The sequence below is a fragment of the Lepidothrix coronata genome, unplaced genomic scaffold, assembly GCF_001604755.1.
Source record: "Lepidothrix coronata isolate B3197 unplaced genomic scaffold, Lepidothrix_coronata-1.0 Scaffold32, whole genome shotgun sequence".
Classification (NCBI taxonomy): domain Eukaryota; kingdom Metazoa; phylum Chordata; class Aves; order Passeriformes; family Pipridae; genus Lepidothrix; species Lepidothrix coronata.
The window spans coordinates 3,718,483-3,740,349 of NW_016690212.1; the positions used below are offsets into that span (position 1 = coordinate 3,718,483).

A 21,867-nucleotide genomic window follows, 5' to 3' on the forward strand; every position below is an offset into this window, starting at 1 on the left:
TTAAAATACTGTTTTCATTAATTTTTTAGCAGTTCAAGCAACAAAAACAGTCTTTTTGTCCTAAAGTAATACTCGAGTTTAACTGAACTGAATTGATTTCTGATGGAGTTTTTCCTTTCAGCCACAATGTCTGGGTTCCAGTTTCAAAGAAAGCACTCTTAAAAAGCAACTCCTCTGCCATGCTGAGGTCATGTCTTTGACGGTAATAGCTCTGCAATGGTTTTCTTTCTTTCTTTGCTTTCTGAAAAAAGATTTCTATGCTGCTTTTGAGATACAGGATTTAAGATCAGTAATCCTTTTTTAAAGCTTTGGTATCAAACCTCCAGAAAGTTAAGAAAACTTACTCGTTCTTGCCCAGTTTTCTGGAATATCAAGGCATTTATTGGAAGAGACACTTTCAGTTCTCATAAACTGATGCCTTTTCAGTCAGTTTGATGGCTTTATTACATCACTAATTTTAGTTTGGTGCACTTAGCACTTCACCTTGTAGCATTGTAACTTCTTGTAATACTGCTAGAACTTGTAGTTCTCCTAGAAACAAGGAATCATTACTAGGGTTTACAGCTTACCCCTTGCAGTGCAAGGGGGGAAGAAAGATGATATCAAGACATGCTGCAACCTGTAGTATGGACAATTCCCCAGGGCCCTACTGACACATGACATTGTGTACAATGCTGGCAAAATAATAGAAAAATCATATGGGAGGAAGAGCAAGTGCTGCCAATGATATGGTCTCTTTGTTGCAATTGCTTTGGGAAGGAAGAAGGGGGCATGTGCTACAAAACCTAGTACAGTACATACCAGTCACTTATCTTTCCAAACAGAGGACTTGCATGCTGGAGCTGTTAGGCACAGAGAAAAAGGTATAATGCAAATTCAAAGGACCTGTAGATACACAGGCACACTGTAGCCAGGCTCTACTAACATCTAGTAATGCTCTGATGTCTTGAAGAGCAGAGGACTTCACACTTTTGGGTAGCAAGTTAAGGAAGACGACTTGCTTAGATGCCAAGAAATTTCTGCTCCAAAATCAGAACAAGCCATATCCACTTGAAATATTTACAAATACTTCCTGAATGTATTCAAAGGTGTTTTCATCTTCCATGCAAATAAACTGCGCTGACAGAAATTATAATCTGTTCTGACATCCACAATCTTATTTTAAAGAATTACAGCAACTAATCAATATGGATTTTAAGAGTTTCTAAAGCAACCTGAATGGTCAGAGTCTTAACTCCAAGCATCGTGGAATACGAAAGGGACCAAAAATAAACCTTAATTAAGTGTCTGGCATCAGACGTTAAAGGATATTAGTCCAATGTAACTGCCCTAGGAACTGCTTCCAGGTACAGTCTAAAGCTCATCTCACCTTCCTTGGCACAGGCTGTAATTAACACTTCCTCCATGGAAGGTGAAGTCTAAAAACATGTGGCTTGTGATTCTGAGACCCATTTGCATGGCCCCAACTGCACAACTCATACCCCATTTGCCATTCACTGTCCAAGTGTGTTTGCAGTAATGATCGCACTATTATTCTCATAGATATGCAAATTTATGTGGGAAAATTATGTGCAATGCAACTATAAACACTTGACTGACCTATTTTATAAGCTTCTGTTTCTGGCTGACAAGGTGCCTGTCTGATACATCCAAGTGGGAGAGAAAAAGGGGAACACTACACCTGGGATTCTCCTTTTCAGATAAATTGCAGCTTGGATTTTCAAAGGAGATTGGGATGGCTTCGGAGTGCAATTCAGAGTGCTTGCTTTGACAACTAAAATAAAATGTATTCCAAATTTAGGCACCTCTATTTAAGAAGATGATACTGGAGTCCAAACCCCAACCAGGGAAGTATCTTCCTCAGAAACCTGGAAGATCTTTAGAAGTCAGGCCTTGCACTGAAGAATCGCCAGTCCAGAAAACCAAATGTTGTCTAATCCCCTGAAGGTCCAGCACAGCATGGAATATGAGAGCAACAGTTTTAAGTCCAGCACAAAACACCGCAGCTACTAGAGATGCAAGAGGAGGGGCTGTATGACAAGTTTACTGTTAGCAAATCTCTTCCAAGAACTGGTTTCAGGCTGAGTTCTTCTCAGCTTGCAGGACATCAGATTGCTATTTTTCTAGGCTACCATCCTGGCTAAAGAGGAGTCAAAGGGAAGGCACCTTCTAATCTTCCCACTGAAGCAAGGAAACTACTGTTAAGAGGCAGGAACCACATGTCCAAAGAGAGAGTTATTGGAAAGAGCCTAATTATATACTATACCAGTCAGAGTCCTCAGCTGGAAGGAAGGAGATTTTAGTACCAATTTCTTTCTCCCAATGTTCTTTAATATAAAATGCAGCAACTATAGTAATCCTTCAGTAGCATTGTAAAAACATATTAAAGGAGATTCTAATCTTATTTTGGTGCCTGCTCTCAGGAGAGGACTTGTTAGAGATAAATGGGTTTAACGTTTAGCTCTCTGTTTGGCACCTAAACTGCAGTAAGAGGCAGAAGATCAGACATACATTTATATCTAGAGATTCCTATAGGTTAACTCTAGGTGGCTCCCTTTACCTACTACATACATATTTTGGATCATTTTCCAAAAGCTCGAAATCTCTCCCTGATCATCTTGGGAATCCACACATTTTGAACATTCCACCTTGCTTGCCAAGATCCTAATTTTTAGGAGCTGTTATACTTTGTCTGCAATCACCTCAACAAAACTCCAGTTCTTGCAATGCTCCTGACTTAGATCAATGGTAAAAACTCCAGTTTTCAACAACAGCAAAGCTTGATCAACAGTGATCAACAAATACCCTCCACTAATTAAAATGGACTGAATTCTTAATAGTTCTTGGATGACATTAATAAAATAAACAGCAAAAAATATAATTGATGGCACCACCACTACAACTTAGAGAAAATAAAATGCCTTGAATGAATGTGAATTAAGTTCTTTTTAAGTATTCACTACTCTCAAACAGAAGATGGTATCACCAAAAAGTTAAAAAATAATAAACAATATTTATCAAAATTTAAAAAACCACAACAGGGTGAGTTTATTGCACTGTGTCTAGTTCAAGGGATTTTAGGGCCAGCTAAATTTTCAGCAACCCTTCTAAATATATAAATAGTTGATCTTTCTTTAAAATAGCCTACACTGAACTTTGCTCTCCACTCATACAGAACTAGCCATGAACAGTATTGATGATAAAAGGATTATATGGATTAATGATCATAAAGACCAATGATTTGAAGAAAGAACAGTGAGCTGTTCTGGACAAGATTCTAGCCTGCCAGTCCCACCAGGCACACCCCAGCGTAAGAGGTGCTTCTGATTTTTATCACAGCAATGTAACACAATGACCAGGGCAGTTTCCCTCTTTTGGGAAGATCCCAAATTATTCATGGTTTTGTAGATGAGAAGTGACACCTTATTTCACAGAGAAGAGGAAGTGCAGACAGTGAAACCTCTGGAGCAGAGGGTGCTTTTGCTCTGGGTTTCTACAATGCTTAGTTTCCCATGGCATAATTTTTCCATGCACTGCAATATGAATACACAAGTCGTACTAGAGCAATAGTATGTCTGCAGTGAAACACCCTGCCAACAAATGAGAAGTCACACACTGCACTGACTTTCTTCTCTTAGCTGCTGTGAAACACTGCATTACACAGGACAGAACATGACAGAGACACACCATGTATATGGATACATGGTTATAAGCATTATTGGTATCAGACATGGCTCCACAAGGGAGCCATAGTAATCTCTAGCTGAAACTAAAATTGATAGAATATAATTAATGCAAAATGTTAGGCAGATAAACAAGCCTGAAAAAGTCTTCCCTCTTGGGAAAGACACACTTCCATCTAAGCTAGGCAGGTGTGCACATGCTGAACTGCAGAAAAAAACCCACCTGCTATCTGTTCCCATGAGACCGTGACATAATTAATGACTCAAGAACAATGAACTGAAAACCCAGAGTTCTGGGGACTACTCAGTATTGTTCGCAGAAGAGACTCATCTCACCTAGAAGTTACTCATACAAGTCTGAGTTAGTCCCAGGATCTCTTGGTAGTCAACGGTGTCCTCTAGTGAACTGGTCCTAGAACACAGGACGAACAGCTGCAGTGATCCGAATGGGAAGGCTGTGGTGTAGCTGTGGTGTATTAAGGAGTCAGTGATCTACAGAACAGTTGACCTGAGTGGCCGTAGGCTTGTGCTATACTTAGCTGCACTGTGCTGGGTTGTGCTGCACATACAGCTTGGTCTTCATGTCTGTGCTATGCTGCACTTATCTCCTGGGTGCAGGATAAACTTTGTCAGCTAATCACCATGGAGGAGCAGGCAAGCAGCTCCCACTTGGCACGAGCAATTACACCACCCATGCATCCTTGTCTTTATCTCAAAGCGAAGCAGCCATGTTCTCATGGTGACATCCTTTGGTTTGACAGCAGAAGTGACAAATGGCTTTGTTTACCTCTAAGAAAATCCCACCAGAGTGCTAAAGACCATAATGCTAAGGAACCTTAGCATGGATGGGGCCAAGTGTAGCATGCTATGCTGTGACTAGAGGTCTGTCTGATGCTGCAAAATGCTGGGTTTTTAGCATCTGATGGGATGCAAGTAGCACAGAGGCTGATGAAAGGACTGGAGCATCCCTCCTGTGAGGAAAGACTGGGAGATCTAGGACTCTTCAGTGTGGAGAAGAGAAGGCTCAAGGGGATCTTAGCATGTATATAAATACCTGAAGGGAGGGTGCAAAGAGGACAGAGCTGGGCTCTTCTCAGTGGTGCCCAGTGATAGCATCAGAGCTAATGGGCACAAACTGAAATAGGAGATGCCATATGAGCATCTGGAGACAATTCTTCACTGTGAGTGTGATCAAGCACCAGAGCAAGTTTCCCAGAGAGGCTGGAGGGTCTCTATTCTTGAAGATATTAAAAAACCATCTGACATGGTCTTAGGCAAAGAGCTTTAGGTGGCCCTGTTTGAGTACAGGGGTAGATCAGATGACCTTCAGAGGTCCCTCCCGACCTCAATATTCTGTGATTTTGTGATTATCTATGCTATCAACTTATTCCTTATCTCTAATAAAAGCTATTTTAATTAATGCCTTAGAGTATGTATACCTTTCTCACTGGCATGAACAATGGACGCTTTCATTGGTGCACTGCAACAGCAAATCACCTTCCAGAGGTAGACAGTTCACTCATGATAAAGCTCACACAAGAATGTCTAACTTTTAGCTGCCTAAATGAACAAAGACAAATTCTACCTTTGGTGTATGAGTTCATAGTTTATTGCTTTAACTTGCTGGGGGTAGGGGTTGAAGACCTCTATAAAAAAAAAATACTAATGGCCTTTTCTCTGGAGGGTGGGAAGCTAGTAGTGAAAATGGATTTGTCTCCAAGAAATGCAGAACAGAATCACTGTGCTGAATTGAACTCATATTTACCTTGGAAACCACAGTGAGTTGGAGGAGGGACAGAGGGTGAAATGGTCAGCCTGAAGGCAGGCAAACACAGAACTAGAACCTAAGAATGTGTCTGAGCGAGCAGACCATGGAGAGGCTGGGAGAAGGCTGAATTACCTTGGAGCTGGGACACAGTTCTGGAGCCTAGGACACAGGGGCAGGCAAAAGGCAAAGCCTGTAGAGCATGAGAAGAACTACTATCTTCTCTTCAAGAGGAAGGTGTTGGCTATGTCTACTATCTGGACTTTTAAAAGCATAGGGCACTGTAACTGAGTTTCTGGTTGAAAACTATAGTACAAAAGAGGAGAAAATACTTCTTCTCAGGGAACTTGATACACTTGTTATTAGAGCTTTCAGCTGTCTTTCACAAAAACCAACATCCTTTCAGTCTTTTCATATCAAGCTTTTTATGTCAGGCAGATTTTGTAGTTTGTGTTCCCCAGTGTTTCCCAGTATTATGTAACTAAATTGCTTCTCATAATTTGATATGCATAAGGCATTTGAAGCATGTTTTCTGACATTCCTGGGTAAAGTATTATTGAAACAGTGAACACTTGCCATTCTGTACATCTGTCAAAGATCCTTTGTTATACAGTTGCAACGTAGGGTAGTTAAGGTGGAGGTAACTGCTCAAGCCAGACACAGTAATGCCATTTCTCTGCAAAAACTAGGTCATGTAAATGCAACCCCCAGATTACTCCCTAACACTGCTAAATTACACAGAGTTCTCAGTTAACGTGTAGGTGAATTCGTTCCCCAGACACTGCTATCAAAACTAAATTTTAAAGGCAAAGGAAGTTGTGGATGCCCCATCCCTGTAAATGTCCAGGGCCAGGCTCGATGGATCTTTGAGCAACCTGGTTTAATGGAAGGTGTCCCTACCCATGGCAGGGGGGTGGAACTACATGACCTTTAAGGTCCCTTCCAACCCAAGGCATGCTATGATTCTCTGAACTGTTTGCATCAGCAAAATTATCCTAACACAGATTAAATAGATTGCAATTGTTTTGCGGGATAGGTCCTATAAATACCAGCCATGTAGTCAGTTCCTATAATCTATTGATGCCTTTGTATTTATAAAATGCTTGTCAAGACTAATCTGACAATCTACTTTACAAAAAGTTCAAAGTTTACTTTTCCCAGTTTTTAAATGAAGTTCCATAAACAGTCTGGCACATACATGGATACCTCGAAAGGTTGTACAGGTAACATGTAACTATTGGTGCTGAATGAGGACTTTTCATACTCAATATTCTATCAAAAGGACCAAGTGGGGGTGGAAGCATTGCAAGCTCATGCTGGCAAGAACACGGTGTCCAAAATACATTATGAAACACAGAGCAGCTGATAGTAGAAAAATTCCTGCAACTTGTGTCCTCGCAGACAAAAATTCAGCTCTTCTGTAACATTGAGGAAAACATTTCAAAAGAACCTAAATGGAGGAAGGTCTACATATTAGTGACATCCACTCTTGTGCAGGAGCCAAAACAAGATATATGTGCTTAGTACTGAAGCAATACTCAAAATGGGAGGGATAGTGCCTTATTTACAAAAATGGATTTCACCTTTTAGTTGCATGCACATTATGGTATTTAGTCAGACTTGCAGCTGACAACATTTTACATCACACCTCTGTGTATCTGTCACTTGGAAGGAATGCAATGAGTTTCTGAGTGGATCTTAATCTTCTGAATTATCAGGTTGTATGGATCACAAATAAAAGGGATTTGGCTTGCATCAAGTTAAATGATCATATTGTGCTTTAAGTGAGACATCTCCATGAGTCTGGCATATGAAATCTATCCATCCATACAGAAGGTAGTAATAATAGCCCCTGCTTCAACTAAAAAAACCACCAGCAGTTAAGAGATAATACTGAAATCTCTGCATCTCATCAAGCCTGGACTTTCATGGTGAGTCAAACTTGTCACAAGAGTCTTCATTTGTAGCAAACAATGGTACTGGCTTCTGTGCTTCAGACAACTGCCCACTCAGAAATGCACTAGTCTCCATATGGAATAAAAGTTGAGTATGTATCAACACATCTCAATTTCTCACCCATGTTTAGTCCTCTTGGTACTTCCCATAGCCACAGCTTGCTCCAGACATGCCCCCAGTCTGAAGGGACTGAGGGACCAAAACCCCAGAGCATGCTGAAGTCCTTCACAAACATGAGTTTAGCAGTAGCCCTTAAGATCAGTGCTGAATTGATGTAAATACGTTTTAAATCTAAACTAAACCCCAATGCAGCAAGTTGACTTCAGTCTGGGATTTATGCAAGACTTTCCTTAATAAAAGAAAAGACTTGTAAACTGTTTTTTAATTAGCTAACTCTTGTGTCTGACCAGTAAAGAAGACACTTGGCATTGCTCAAGAGGGAGTAGTAGCTAATCCATAAAATCTTTTCCCACCTCTGACTGTTAGCGCTGGTGAATTTTGTTAGTAATGTCCTACCAAGAAGTACTGTCATTACTTGTGACAGTCAGCACACAGACCTAACAATAAATGTTCAAACTTCACAGCTGTGAGTGAGCCTTCAGTGGAAATGGAGAGGTTTTGCAGTGATCCTGGCAGGCAAAGCTTCAGCCAACCTACAGGGCAGCAAGGCAAGAACTTTACTGTTCCAGAGGAGGCAAGACAGGAATTCCTTCAATCAGAAAGGAGAAGTGCAAGCATTTCTATATGAATGCCAGAAAGATGAAATGGGAAAAGCTGTGCCCTGGCTGAGGGGAGAGCCTAACAGCCCTCTCAGATGCAAGGCCACAAGCTGTCTTGAAATGATTTATCTCAAAAAAGAAAAAAGAAGATAAAAAGTAGCAAGCAATTTGTTAAAGCAAATCTGTCAATAGTATGCAAACTGAAGTGTGCTGTGTTATGTTTTGTGTTAACTCTTCTCTACCACAGACCTTTTTCTCATCTGTCAGATAAGTGGTGAACTTTGGAAATAAACACATTGAAAAGGAGCACCATGAACTTGATAATAGCAAGTATTACAGATAGATCCAGTGTGCCAGGGAACGGGTATCTATACAGCATAACATGAACTGATGGAAAAGTATCAAAAGACCGGGTCGATGTGGTGGTGTAGTGTCAGCAAAATGCTGAAGGACAATGACAATCTCTAGTGCAGCGTTGGAATGTGTAGCCAAAGTACAGTTTAACTCCAGCTGACTCAATTAAAAGGATCATAGCTAAATGCAGAGCAGTATGAGTTGACAAGAAATTAGAATGTGCAAAATACAGCATAACATAGAGAAATCTGAGCCAATCTACATGAGATGAGGCAACAGAACTCCCACAGGCATATTTGCACAGCACTTCACTCAGGCCACTTCTGTAACATGCTAACGAGAAAGCAGTTTGATACAGAAGAACCATATATACATGTATTCCATATGCACAAGCTCTCTCATATAGGGTATCTGAAAGTGAAACACAACAATTTTGCAAGATTTAATTGTTTACATAATCAAGAACTGTCTTAAGATGACAGCGCCACTACTACCTACCTCCATGATAAGATAACATTTGAATCATACTATAATCTTCACATTTTCATGTGCTTATAATGTCAAAATTACTTTTATTTTATCACTTTGCTATTTACATCACTTAGAACTGAAACATTCTTGCTTGGTTTTATCCACGTGATGAATATCCTTGGACTACCTCAGGCAAATCACATCAGACATTTGGATTACTCATGAGAGCTAAGGAGAGGAAATACATCTCTGTAGCTGATGCAATTTTGTTTAGTAGCCAAGGATATTTTTAGAATACAGAAGGAAAAACACCAGACAAGAAAAGACTTGTAAAGGAACCCCAGACAAACACACCAGAAATAGAGCAGATAGATGTATGCAAAACCAAACAGTTTCCGAGGGCCAGATAAATCTTTAAATTGTTACCTTCCATACTGTCCTAGCATTAATGAGAAGGCAGAAAGATATCGGTATATAAATTTTAAATGACAAGAACAAACTACATTTGATACTACTTTGTCTTTGGTTGCCTCCATTTTAACATCTGATAAGCCTGGTGTTGAAAGAAAGAAATGTTAAGAGACCTACTTGAATGAGCAATAGAAGAGAGAGAATACAGAATTGGACCATCACTGTGACCGCTGACAAAGTGGGTTGGTCTTCTACTAGAATGGCACACAGAACAATAGAGAAACTACACATGCTACTGAAGAAACACATCTCTCACAAAAATACCCAAATTACAGCAGAAGCAAAGTGGAGAGAAAAAACAGTGACAATAGATGAGGAGAAAGAAGTATGGATTAAGAATTAGTCCAGGCTCTACAAATGTGAAACAGTCCTCAAGAAAGACAGAAAAAAATGCTGATGGACATTTTAGATATGTGCTGTGCTAGGAAGACTTGAGAGTTGTGATCGAAGGTTATGGAACAAAGAGAGACTGCATGAGACATTCCTCCATGCAAATAAGACAATAAGACACAGCGGGCAGAAAATGATTAACAATTTATATCAATAACCCAGTGGTAATTAGAGCTTTACTGCAGCTTTACAGTGCAGAGATAGTGAGGAATATTCCTGTGGTGTTGTCAAGGTAACCTGCAAGTATGTAGGTGTGCAATTCTGCTGGTGTTTGTATCAAATGATGGAGAACTAAGGAAATGAGAGCCAACATGTGCAGAATCTGCATTTCCTTAAACTGAAAAAGCTGAGGCTTTAATTTGGAGAGCAAGTAACACTGGAGTAAATGCTAGGAGGAATTGTGTGCTAGAGCACACTAATTCCATGGAGATGGAGTCTCCTCCTATGTTTAAGACCAACAGAGTAGAAACATGGCACAGTCTGGAGAAATAAGCTACTTTCAGATACACTGCTGATATGCTGTGAAAGGCTTGACTGCTTCATTAATTCCCTGAGTGCTACAGATACATCTTATGGTTTATATCTTTAGCATCAGCACCCATGTTAACCACTACATACTTTTGCTAATTATGCATTATTTAAAATTATGTTTCTGAATTTTGATTTGAATCATGATTCCTTACCAGCTAGAGTGCCACAAGCATTTCTTTTTTGATTCATGCTACCTTCTTGGCCAGTTTATTAAAAGAGAAACAAAAAGAGGCAGTTAACACAAACAAATTTTACTTTGCAAAAAAAGGGAGACACAAGTAAAAGAAGGGATAAGAAAACACACTCTGCCAGTTACTGAGGCTCCAATGAGATCTGACAACTTGTTGAGCTCTGACCAGTTCCTAGCACTGATCCAACAAGCTTATTCTGGCACCAAATGATGCTGGACTGCTTAAAGGCCCATCAAACCTCGCTCCCCTCTGGTCTCCCTCTCTTCTGCCCATCCTCCTCTTGTACAGGTCTGTCACAGACAGTGGCAGAACTGCTGAAATCCCTGGGCTTCTCTCACCCTGCCCCCCAAAAAGGGCAGTTTGTGCCATCAGCCTCCTCCAGAACTGTGACTGATTAAAGACAAATTCTGCAAGGCCTATATAAGGGGAGGAAAAAAAACTCTCACAGTGATTCACAGTAAAATGTAAAAAAAGCACTGTAATGATGCTAAGCAATCTAAAAAAAACCAAAAAGATAGGAACTCTTAAGGCTCTGTTTTAAAGTGTACATGCCACTAAGTAATGCTAACTACAAAGTCCTTGAAGCGCTGATGAAATTTCGAGTATACAATGAGCTAATTCACTTCTTAATAAATCATACTTTTGTGCGTAGCTTTTGATCTCAGCAAAGACACGTGATTTCCCACATACTTCTGGAATACTATGCTGGAACATTACAAACATAGACGAAAAAATAATCTTTTCAGTGAGCTCCTATTTACTATGGAGTATTTTGTTACTCAGTAGTCACTGTATTCTCCACTATTCACATGAGCAGATGAGGCTTCCCACGCTTGACTCAAAAAGGGCTGATGCAGAATTAAACTCAGCCACAGGCATGCAGAAGTGAGCTCTTACCAGGCTCAGTGCTAGCTGTCCACTCATGGAAAGCCACCTGCCATGCTCTCAGACCAGAGACATAATGTATACACTTAAACACAGTGATGTCATCCTAACTTGCTGCTCTGATGGACATCCACCAATTCAAAAGCTTTCTGCTACACCACAGTTTTCACCTACTCCCCAAACGAAAGAGTGAGGTGGGCTGAAGCCAGGTTGACATCAACTACCAACTCCTAGATCCTGTCAGTCCAGAACATCTGCCAGACTGATAGGAACAATTTTCCCTGAAGTTATGCTGAAATATATACATCATGAAATGTAGGCAGGGCACTATATTTTTAATCTAGAATTCATAGGATTATGTCGAGAAAAAAATAAACAGAAGAGAATCCTGATCAAGCAGCAATTTGCACAGGGTTAATAAGCAAAATGGTTGCACAAAACAAGCCTCTTTAATTTGTGGACTTCAGAACAGTTCACAAACCACTACAGAAATTCTAAGTGTATACTAGAGCCAGGGACAGACAGAAAACTCCAACTGAATGTGTAATTTATTTAGGTCATAACTAAATGAACTGTTAAAACACTCAGAAGTAGATTAAAGGCAGAAAAAAATATGCTCCAAGTAATTCTTAGTGTCTCAGATATTCATCGAAGACTCTGTATGCCCAAAGAACAAATACAATGGGCAAAAAATCAACTTGGGATCCTCAAGGACATCAAACAAACTGCTGTCATTTATCATTCCCTTCAGCCACATTCACCCACAAACCCCTACAAAACTCAGTTTCAGTCCCTTTCCAAATACAAGACATTGATGAGTGACAGGCCATCAGAACCCACAGCAACACAGCTGAACTCCCCCAAAGTAGACTTCAGAATCTTCAGCAACAGTCAAGGCATAGCACTTCTGCAGAAGAGCCTTCTCTGTCACTCATTGTTGCCCCATTTCCCAGACACTGTTCTGCTCCCTGGGAAGGGAATATCTCTGTACTTGCCTAAAAATACTCCCAGAAGCACAGAGCTCACAAAGAGCGACAGAGCTGAGCTATGGCAATATCCCTTAGATGTCCCAAAGACACCACAGCAGCACCTTTCCCCCTGGAGGATGCTACTAGGATGGACTGTATGTGATACTTATGCCAATCCCTACATAGCTTAGGTAACAAGGGGCTGCAAAGATGTTGGGTGAATTCTGGCCAAAACTTTGGAAGTTTCAAAGAAGAGGTCTGCTGGACGAATTCCCCCAGCACTGCAAAGTTAGGGAAGCAGCTAACAAAGGAACATGCTTATGGAAATGAAAACCCAGCAGATGTGATTCAAGCCCCTCAAACAGCACTTTGCCAAATCTGCCTGAATGCAAGATGAGTTTGTTTGCATTCACAAAATAAATGGAACATAAGTAAAGAGGAAGGGCTGTAGGCAAGCCAGCCATAGGTGTTGATATGAGTAGGGGCTGGGATCACACAGAGGATGGAAGTGGCTGAAACTCAAAATCTTCTGCAAGAAAAAAATTCAGAATAGCTTTTCTTCTGTACGAGAATAAAACTGGTTTTAAGAATGTCCTGCACAATGGGTATTCTGAAATATTGTTTTGAAAAACATTTAATAAAGTATTTTGTTCCAAGTTCCTGATTAAAACCCTTGAGTGGATCAGAAAAATGACAATGACTAGTGATAAATTATAGAGATATTTGAAAAAATTATAGAGCAGTGTTCTTTGCTACCTTCACCTGCAGCAAGGAAAATCTACTAATCAGTTAATATTTTCCATTCAGCTTAGTAGCTTGTACTTTTTAAACAAGACTACAAACTGTACCATGAATACTTCTTTTGCCCACGGGAAGAAACGAACTACAAAAGTAAGAGATTCTGTGTTTGATTTTGCTTTTGCAAAACAATGTAGTTAGAAGTCTCTAAGGAGATATTCTAGAATCAATTGCATTAAAATATGCACTGAGAGTCAAACAGCATATCAGAATACAAAAGAAGCACAAAAAAGGCACACTCCTTAGTGAAATGAGCACATATTATTAAAAAGGTAATCTGCAGTTACTATTGGATTGGATTCTGGTCTTGTGGTGTGAAAGTTCTGAATATTATTTCAACATTTAGGAACCAAAATACTCATTTGTTTTGATCTTTGGTTTTAAAGTGAAATCAGAATTGAGATATGTGAGGTCTATTTCAAATTTCTTTCAGACTCTAGTCTGCTCCCACGATTCCAAACGTCCAGAACATTAGCCATCAGTGAACATAGACTCTAACACAAATGTATGTGAGCTCTTTGCAGTGACTAACAATGCTGCATCACCAACAAGAAGGGATCTCTTTTCTTTTAAGCACACTCCACAGAGCTGAGGTTGTGCTTACAACCTTTTAACTTGGCTGTACAGATCACAGATTAAAAGTAAGAGAAGCAGGGTCAAAACTCATGTAACTAGATAAAAGGCTTCACCCTGAACAAGACACATACCTTTGTGGTATATAAAACATGTGCTGCGGAGGGGGTTTGTAGAGAACTCCTTCATACACAGGCCACAAACCACTTAAAATTCTGAAGAGCGAACTCTTTCCACAGCCATTGGGTCCAGTGATTAAAAGATTCATCCCCTCCTCGACCTGTAAAGAGGAGGAAAACACAAAGATGTTACTATGCAATGTATGTGGCACAAGACAGTCTAAGAGCCCTAAGAGGGAGTTACATGAGCATTTATATCAAATTATCAACCCATTTCATTGATTACCTGCACATATTCATGCAACTATACTGGAAACAGTGGCTTTATATATAATATGTGGGCTGAGATAATGAAAATAATTTCTATTATGTCTGAGTGTCTCTATAAACTACTGATTATTACAGTGTCAATTATTATTAATATTACAGTGTCAATACACCACAATCAGAATCAATTATTCTAATGCAGATTAGGTCCAAGGGTGTTAACGGAGCACTGAGCAGCACTGTGCCTACCTCTGATATTAACTGCAGAAATGGGAGGCCTATCAAATTATTCAGAAAATTTAATTCATATTGCCTTTTCCCACTTAATTACCTGTGTTAGTTTGGCTATAATCCACTTTTTTTTACTCATTTGAATATTACCCTGAGTATATATGAGTGTATATTTATGCATAATCACAATGCTATTGTCTGTGCTTTACAGAAATATATTGACTGTTATATTTTCTTTGTTTCTGTCTCTTGAGCCAAATGAATAAATATAAATGTCTGCTTGACCATAAAGTTATGATTTTACAAATCTGAAATTCCTACACTGAAGTTATTGCAGGTTTTGCTATAGCTAGGACCCTTTTCACCTAGTTCCTAATTCCTACACCACAGAGGTGGCAAAAGGAACACTGCTTTAGCTAAATTAGAAGACCTGCTGGAATTGTTCATGTTAGTGTTCTGATAACTTCAGCTCTTTTTAAAAGTAGTAACACCTGCAATGGAATATCAGATCAGGATACATATGGGAGTAATTCAGTAAAGGTCATTCATTAAAATTGTGAGCAGGTAGCAAGAAGTATCTGAAATAGGTTTTTAAAAACAATAAAGTTTGTACTGAGTAAATACTCCCCAGCTGGGCTTGTGAACAATGCTGTCAGCTGTTAGCCAGCACTGCTCTTTGTGGTGATCAAGTGAAACTACAGACTTGATTTTTTCACTGTTGCTGTGAGCTCAGACTTTTAAAGGAGCCTGTGTGAGTAAAGCATCCCAATTCCATTGAAGTTAACTAAAGATGGATGCATACTGCCATATTCACCTTTGAAAATCTCAGTTTGGTTTTTCACCTGGCAAAAGCACCAGAAATCCTCCCTTCTCTTTCTTTGAGCAGGATAAACTACATATGTCTGCCTCTATCAAGCTACTATGCCTACCTTTCTGGACTTTCCCTTTTATCCATATGCTCCTCCAAGTACTTAACATAAGGTATATGAATTCTGTGCTGTTTATGTTAATGTGATGGCAACAATCAGAAGATTCTTGCATATCATCTTACTTTGAAGTTTAGTCTGGAAACCACCACATCGCCATTCGGAGTAATAATAGGAACATTTTCACAAATAATTCCTTGATCAACATCAATTACTTTCCCTAGAAAGAAAAAAAATAAAAATTAACAGTTTGCAAAGCCTTCCACTAAGCAATGATTTGTGACAGTCTCTGTGCACGGCTGAGAAGTACAGACTGGTGTTTGAAACAGCTCTCTTATGTGCTCCAGTGGAAAATCTGAATAATAAATCTTAGCTAGTCAGAAAGACACTGTCAGTAGTAGCAAAGAATGTGCAATGAATCCTAAATTTGATCCTAAACATAATGCACAGTATGCATCACAAATACATGATGCACTGTAACGATGTGTTCATTTAAATTCTACCTGTATTTACTATATTTTATTTGAAATAGCTGTTTAATACCAATCAATAAAAAAGTTCAAGGACAGCCTTAGCCACGGGCAGACCAGTGAACCTTCTTTTGAGGATTTAATTAGAAATCACTACCAGCCCTGAAAGTTGGAGCACATTTCAGTCTCCTCCAGCAACAAAAGCAAAAGAAAAAAAGGTTTAATGGCTTGCTTCCATCTCTTTTTGATGCCACAGACACTGCAAACGTGTCTTGTAAGTATTTGCAGAAGATCATGTAACATTTCCATCAGGTACATACACTTAGTATTTCGATTTCTGGCAAATTTAAATATGCAATCTCTATCAGACATTTGGATACACTGTAACACAAGGACTTCAAAATGAATTCTCCTGGAATCAGTAAAAAAATGAAACTAATTCTAACTTCTCAGTCGCCTGTTAACAGACTTCTCTAACAGAACCTGACCCCTTGGGTTCCTAGACAAATATCAGAAATTACCTTTACAGAAAAGATGCAAAGGAAAGAGATTTCTCTTTGTATTAGAAAGCTGTTTATTTACAACTTAGACTACTCTGAACAAAGAAAATGTAAGTAATGCAAAGCTGAGTTCATTATAAAAGGCTCTGGTAGCGTTTCCTTCAGTTAAGGTTAGTTTTACATTTTCCATATAGAGGCTCTTTTTTCAATTGCTTGCAACTTTGTCAAACTATAACAACCTGGGCAAAAATTTCTGTGCCATGCAGCAGTCCCAGAATTCTTTTTTTCCCATAATAAGTTTTACTTAAAACAGTTCTGTGGTGTCCAGTATGAGATTATGGGGAAAAAAAGTGTTTTGCTGTTAAAAGAAATTACTTGGATACAGTGGAGACACTGTAGTTAAAATAAATCTAGGATAAAATACAGTAAGCTAGTAAGCATTAAGTATACTTAATTCTCATTTCCTAATCCCAACTTCACAGCATTTGATTGCAACTTTAGTATGCTTTTAAAATATATTTATGTGTAATCAGAAATACAATTTGATAGTATTTGTACAAGATGTACAAAATCCTATTTAATTTTTTAAATTATGAATTATTAGTTACACTATAAAGCAGAATTATTATCATGTTCATATTTTCACATTCTTACTGACAACAGTAAATACAAGGCACAAAACAGACATCGGTTAGTTACACAGACTTATATTGGATGATCCAAAAGGAAATAAGTATTATATTTTCAGAGTCACTGGGGAAGCTGAATACTAAGATTTTTCTTTTCTAACAATGCAGACATGTGTACTTTTATCCACACACAAATCCACTATTCAGGGATTTCTGAAGTATCAAGACCAAAACAAAGGAGGAAAAACACTATTACAACAGGACTTGTCATAAAAAGTGTGGAGCCTGTGGCCTAGATTCATCTGGCCTAAATTCTTTTTAAATCCTTGTGCACAATGCTTGGTCTTGGCTAGCTGCCTCTGAGAGCTACAACCACTCAAGAACAAATGCTAGTCACCATGGCTTAGGAGGAATTCAGACTGGATGAAATGTAGTGGAATGAAATCTTGGGAAAAGGTTGCAGAGAAAAAAGGAGGGGGGTTTATGTATACTAGACCAAAAGGGAACATAAACAACATGCCTGCATATCTGAATTGTATTTGGGATTCGTTTTATAAAAAGAGTCCCCAAATTACTTTGTTGCTTCAGGAACTACAAACCTTTTCTCATGTACATGACAAAATGCAACAATTATAAAATGCTATTTCTTTTAATGTCAGCCAAATATTACCAAGATCTACAAAATTAAGACATCAGCTATTTCCACACCTACCCACCATGCTGCATCAGACTGTTGTGAAGGACCTTGTCAGAGGACCTTTGAGAAATCTAAGCTGAAGGGCAGCACTGTTGAAATTACTGCAAGAAGTTATTTCATAAAGAGCCCTTTGAGGTCCTTAACTCTACTGAGGCTTAAGTTTCCAAAAGCCAAAGGGAGGGAATGAGGCTTTTCAACATCACAGAGAGGAGCAGCAGAAATGGTCTGTTGGGAAAGTGAGGATAAAGCCATTGCAAAAGCTGCCTTTAAGTACAACAGACAGAAGCTGGATGCAAGAGGCAGAGAGAGGCATCACATAATGGAGCACGGCAAGAAACAGATGTACACAGTAAATGCTCCAGGGACAGTGGAGACAGAAAGATAGTGGCACCAGAAAGATACAGGATAAGGACAGGAGGGAAAAAGTTTATGCTGATCATTTGAGAGGTGAGGACAAGGGTGAAGTTGTTTTTTCAGTTGAAGATTCCCACTAAATTATGAAAAAATGAGCACAGGCTGAACTTTAATCATTGAAAACATAGTATTTTTGTCAAAAACTACTGAACCAATCTGTTCTTCCCTTCTGCCTCAAACAAAATAATGTGATGTTTGAAGATGAAAATGTTAGTCCCAGCTTTCTGAAAAAATGAAGTGTCCGAGGAAAACAGGCACTGTCTGTGTAAGAATAATAATATCACCACCATCAATAATAATGTAGTTGAAATGCCTTTTTCATTTGAAGTTTTCACAGAAAAAAATTGAGTCATTTTGTGTATAAGAAAAGCATACCTTAAGGACAGAATTACAAGACAGCAGGAGGTTAAAATGAAAGGTAACATGGCCTCTGTGGCATTTAGGCTGAGAGGTAAATTAGTTGTAGAAAAAACCTCTCTGTTCACTCCTGTCCCACTGCACCATGCCTCCCTCCCATCCCCTGGGAAACAGACACAAATATGAATTAATTACCTTTGATTTCTAAGGGCCCATCAATGTGTAACTCTGCTTTGTCTTCATTCTTGCTGTTGTTTACAGACCCTTGAATAACAGCAGTTCTTTTGTAGATGCCTCTCTTCACCTCATCAAAGACTGAAAACATGTTGTAGACACGGGCAGTGTATCCTGCTAGCTCAGTGACCTGAGAAACAATAAATGCCTCATTTCAGTGATACTCCACAAATTCTACTAACCAAATGTTTGGTCAACGATCAACAGGATCAACAAAGCGTCCTTCAACACCAATCCATTTTCATTCCTCAAGATTCTGTGCTAATCCATATGCCACTCATAGCTGCTACCAGCCAGCAGAAAGGACAGTTTGATTTCAGCCAATGTAAGCTATGATAACTCCAATAAATGAAGAGGTTGCAGAGACTGATCTTTTTTGTGGATCAGGAGTCTTCAAGCAGCAGAGAATAGCTACTAACATATCTGAAAACAGATAGCCTGTCATACAAGAGATAAACAAAATTTCTGAATTTTCCAGAAAAAATAAAGGTCCACAGAAGTGAGAAGAATGGCATCTATAATTATTTATGTTTATTTCCGTTTTTTCCTGAAACCTCCTGTGGGAAAAGTGTGCTTTTCTGTGTACAAGAGAAGCACTAGGGCATCCTAATTTAAAATACAGTACAAACCAGAAATTATTCTTCTGGCAACTGCATGCTGCAGCACCAGAACTAAATCTGAGACCTTGGATTAGAACTGGGAGTTTCTAAGATGGTAAGGTCTCTTAAAAGGCTTTCTCAATTTTTTTTGGTCCTTTTGTCACAATTTACACCTGGTAAAGACAGAAACAACAGATCCCTGGACCTAGTAACTTACTATTCTTGAGCAGCAACACCACCAAGAGCTCATAAAGAACTGCCTCCATCTGCTGGCAGCGAAGAATTAAACCCAGGCCTCTTATTATAAATTAGATGGATTTAAAAGGATTAATTTTATACTAAATGCATAGAGAAAAAGAAGAATAGCAACAAAATTAGATAAAGATTATAAAATCTTTAGCTTGCTGTGGTTAAATACATACACTCCATGACTGAGATCACCTGTTACAGCATACATAATTCCAACTGTAAGCTTCACTATTTGTGCCAGACTCAGAAGTGAGTGTTAGTTCTGGCCACATGGCCATCACTCCATTGGAGGGTGATGGAAAGAATCCTGCATGTTACAAACGAAACTTGTACCAGCTGTTCTCCACAAGAAACATAACTTGTAGTAAGTTTCTAGACAATGACCCTACAGACTCACTTTGTCAAAACTCTAAATACTCCCACCTGAACAGCTGACTGCAAAGAAAAGTCGAGTCCTCCTCTGCATACTGAATTACATTGTCTTGAAGAAGGCTGCCTTGGTGGATCAGGTGGGCAAGAACTGGAACTGCACTACCACTTGAAGTGGGTTGAAGTACACTGTCCTGTGGAAACTGCCCGAGTCATGAAACGGGAATGACAATGTGGTTAAAGCACTGCCACATCTCTTGAAGAGAAGTGTAAATGTAAAATTAAGATGGAAATTCATAGAATTGGTCTTGTTATAAAAAAGTGAGTTTGTTCAGTTCTTCTACTACATGGTGGATATTTTTGTTTCCAAAAAACAAACCCCCAGAGTTTCTAAGTCCTCATGTACATTATATAAATGACTTAAATGTTGAAAATACAATAGAAATTACATCAGTGTATAATAGGTTATCTGGTAGTATCTTTAGAGCAGAGGCCAAGCAGGGAAACAGCTAAAGGAGCATAGGTCAAAATCATAGCCCATTAGAAGGATTCCTTCTGAAAACAGCACAGACTCTGGCTTTGTCAAAGTCTGTATCTGAAGGCACCAAACTACCCCACCTCTGCCAATTTACAAAGCTGTAGCTATTATGGCTGGATTCCAAGTAACAGAATCCATAGTCTTTGATTAGCTGCCTAGTTAATGCATGCCTCCTCACACTGCACTGGGAAAAGGGGTTCCCACCAAAGGGCCAAGCAAACACCAATTAACAAATGCAGAATCAACATTGAGAAGGAAATGTTGAGGAGAATAACAGCACCGTCTCACTTTTCTTTGGCTTAACAGCTGGCACCTAGAGAAATCCCCAAGAGACCACAGATGAAAGCCCAACTTTACTGGAATTTGGGTAAGGATCTGAAACAATATCTCTAATCTTTCAGATGAACATCCTGTACTTCTAGAATATTTGCTGTCCCAAAGTGGATTTTTTCCTGCTAAAATTTCTCTACTTTGCAAAATTACTTACCACTTAACAGGTTCACAAGATACTGAAAACAGCCTCAGCATTTATGCAGACAGGAAATAACTATTCAATTCTCCCTGTGTTTCATACAAAACATGATTGGAATAGGCTGCCTAGAGGTGGAGATGCCCCATCCCTGGAAGTACTCAAAGTCAGGTTGGACAGGGCTCTGAGCAACCTGACATAATTGAAGATGTCCCTGCTCATGGTGGGGGAGTTGGACTAGAAGACCTTTAAAGACCCTTCCAATCAAACTATTCTATGATTTTATGACACTTCCAAGAGAAGTGGAGGCAGACAGCCTGAACTCAGGTCTGTGCTCCAAACAGAAGAGGAATTTGAACCTTTATCACTCACATTCCAGGAACTTCTATCACTCTCTAATGGCACCTGAACACAAGTATTAAAACTTACAACCACGTGTTACACCATACAAGCAGCTGTGCACTTTAGACTCTTCGTTGACTTAACTCTAAAGATCAAACTACCAGTTCAAAGATCTCCATGGATTTCTTTGCAACAGAATCTGCCTTTTTTTTTTATATATTTTTTAATAAAAAACTTTACAATTTTTTTTATATTTTAAATTAAATGTAAAATCTGTTTTACTTTTTTCTCTACTGTTTCACGTATGACAGATGTACAGCACCTCTTTGTATGAAGACATAATCCTTTCAATAGCATCTGCTCCAGAGATCAGCAAGTTTCGTGATGTAGTAAAAGCTTCTGTTCTTTCACTAACCATTGCCTGTTTCTGGCCATCTTCCAACTCTAAAAGTAAAAAAAAAAAGTTTTCTGTTAAAATATTCTGCTTAAAATTATCTCTACAAATTAAATTACTATTAGAATGTGAGCTACTATAGAACAGCTTTTAAATTAAGAAAACCTTAGCTCTATAAAGACAATCTTTCAAAAAGAACTGGTGAATGTAACTACTGAAGATAATTTGGTAACAAAGAATAAGTGGGAGCATATGGAATTCATCTTGTTATGCAAAACATCCTATTCTCTTATACTATGCACCAGGCA

At 38.9% G+C, this 21,867-nt stretch overlaps 1 protein-coding gene across 1 annotated transcript in view; it reads right to left on the reverse strand.

Moving 5' to 3' along the window:
* ABCD2 (ATP binding cassette subfamily D member 2) overlaps positions 1-21,867 on the reverse strand; it is a 44,708-nt gene that overhangs the window by 18,001 nt on the left and 4,840 nt on the right. Inside the window, exons 3-6 of the mRNA XM_017811494.1 lie at positions 21,488-21,609; positions 18,561-18,729; positions 15,424-15,518; positions 13,890-14,035 (exon numbers count right to left, since the gene is read on the reverse strand). Coding sequence (XP_017666983.1) covers positions 13,890-14,035; positions 15,424-15,518; positions 18,561-18,729; positions 21,488-21,609 — 532 coding nt within the window. The remainder of the gene's footprint in view (positions 1-13,889; positions 14,036-15,423; positions 15,519-18,560; positions 18,730-21,487; positions 21,610-21,867) is intronic.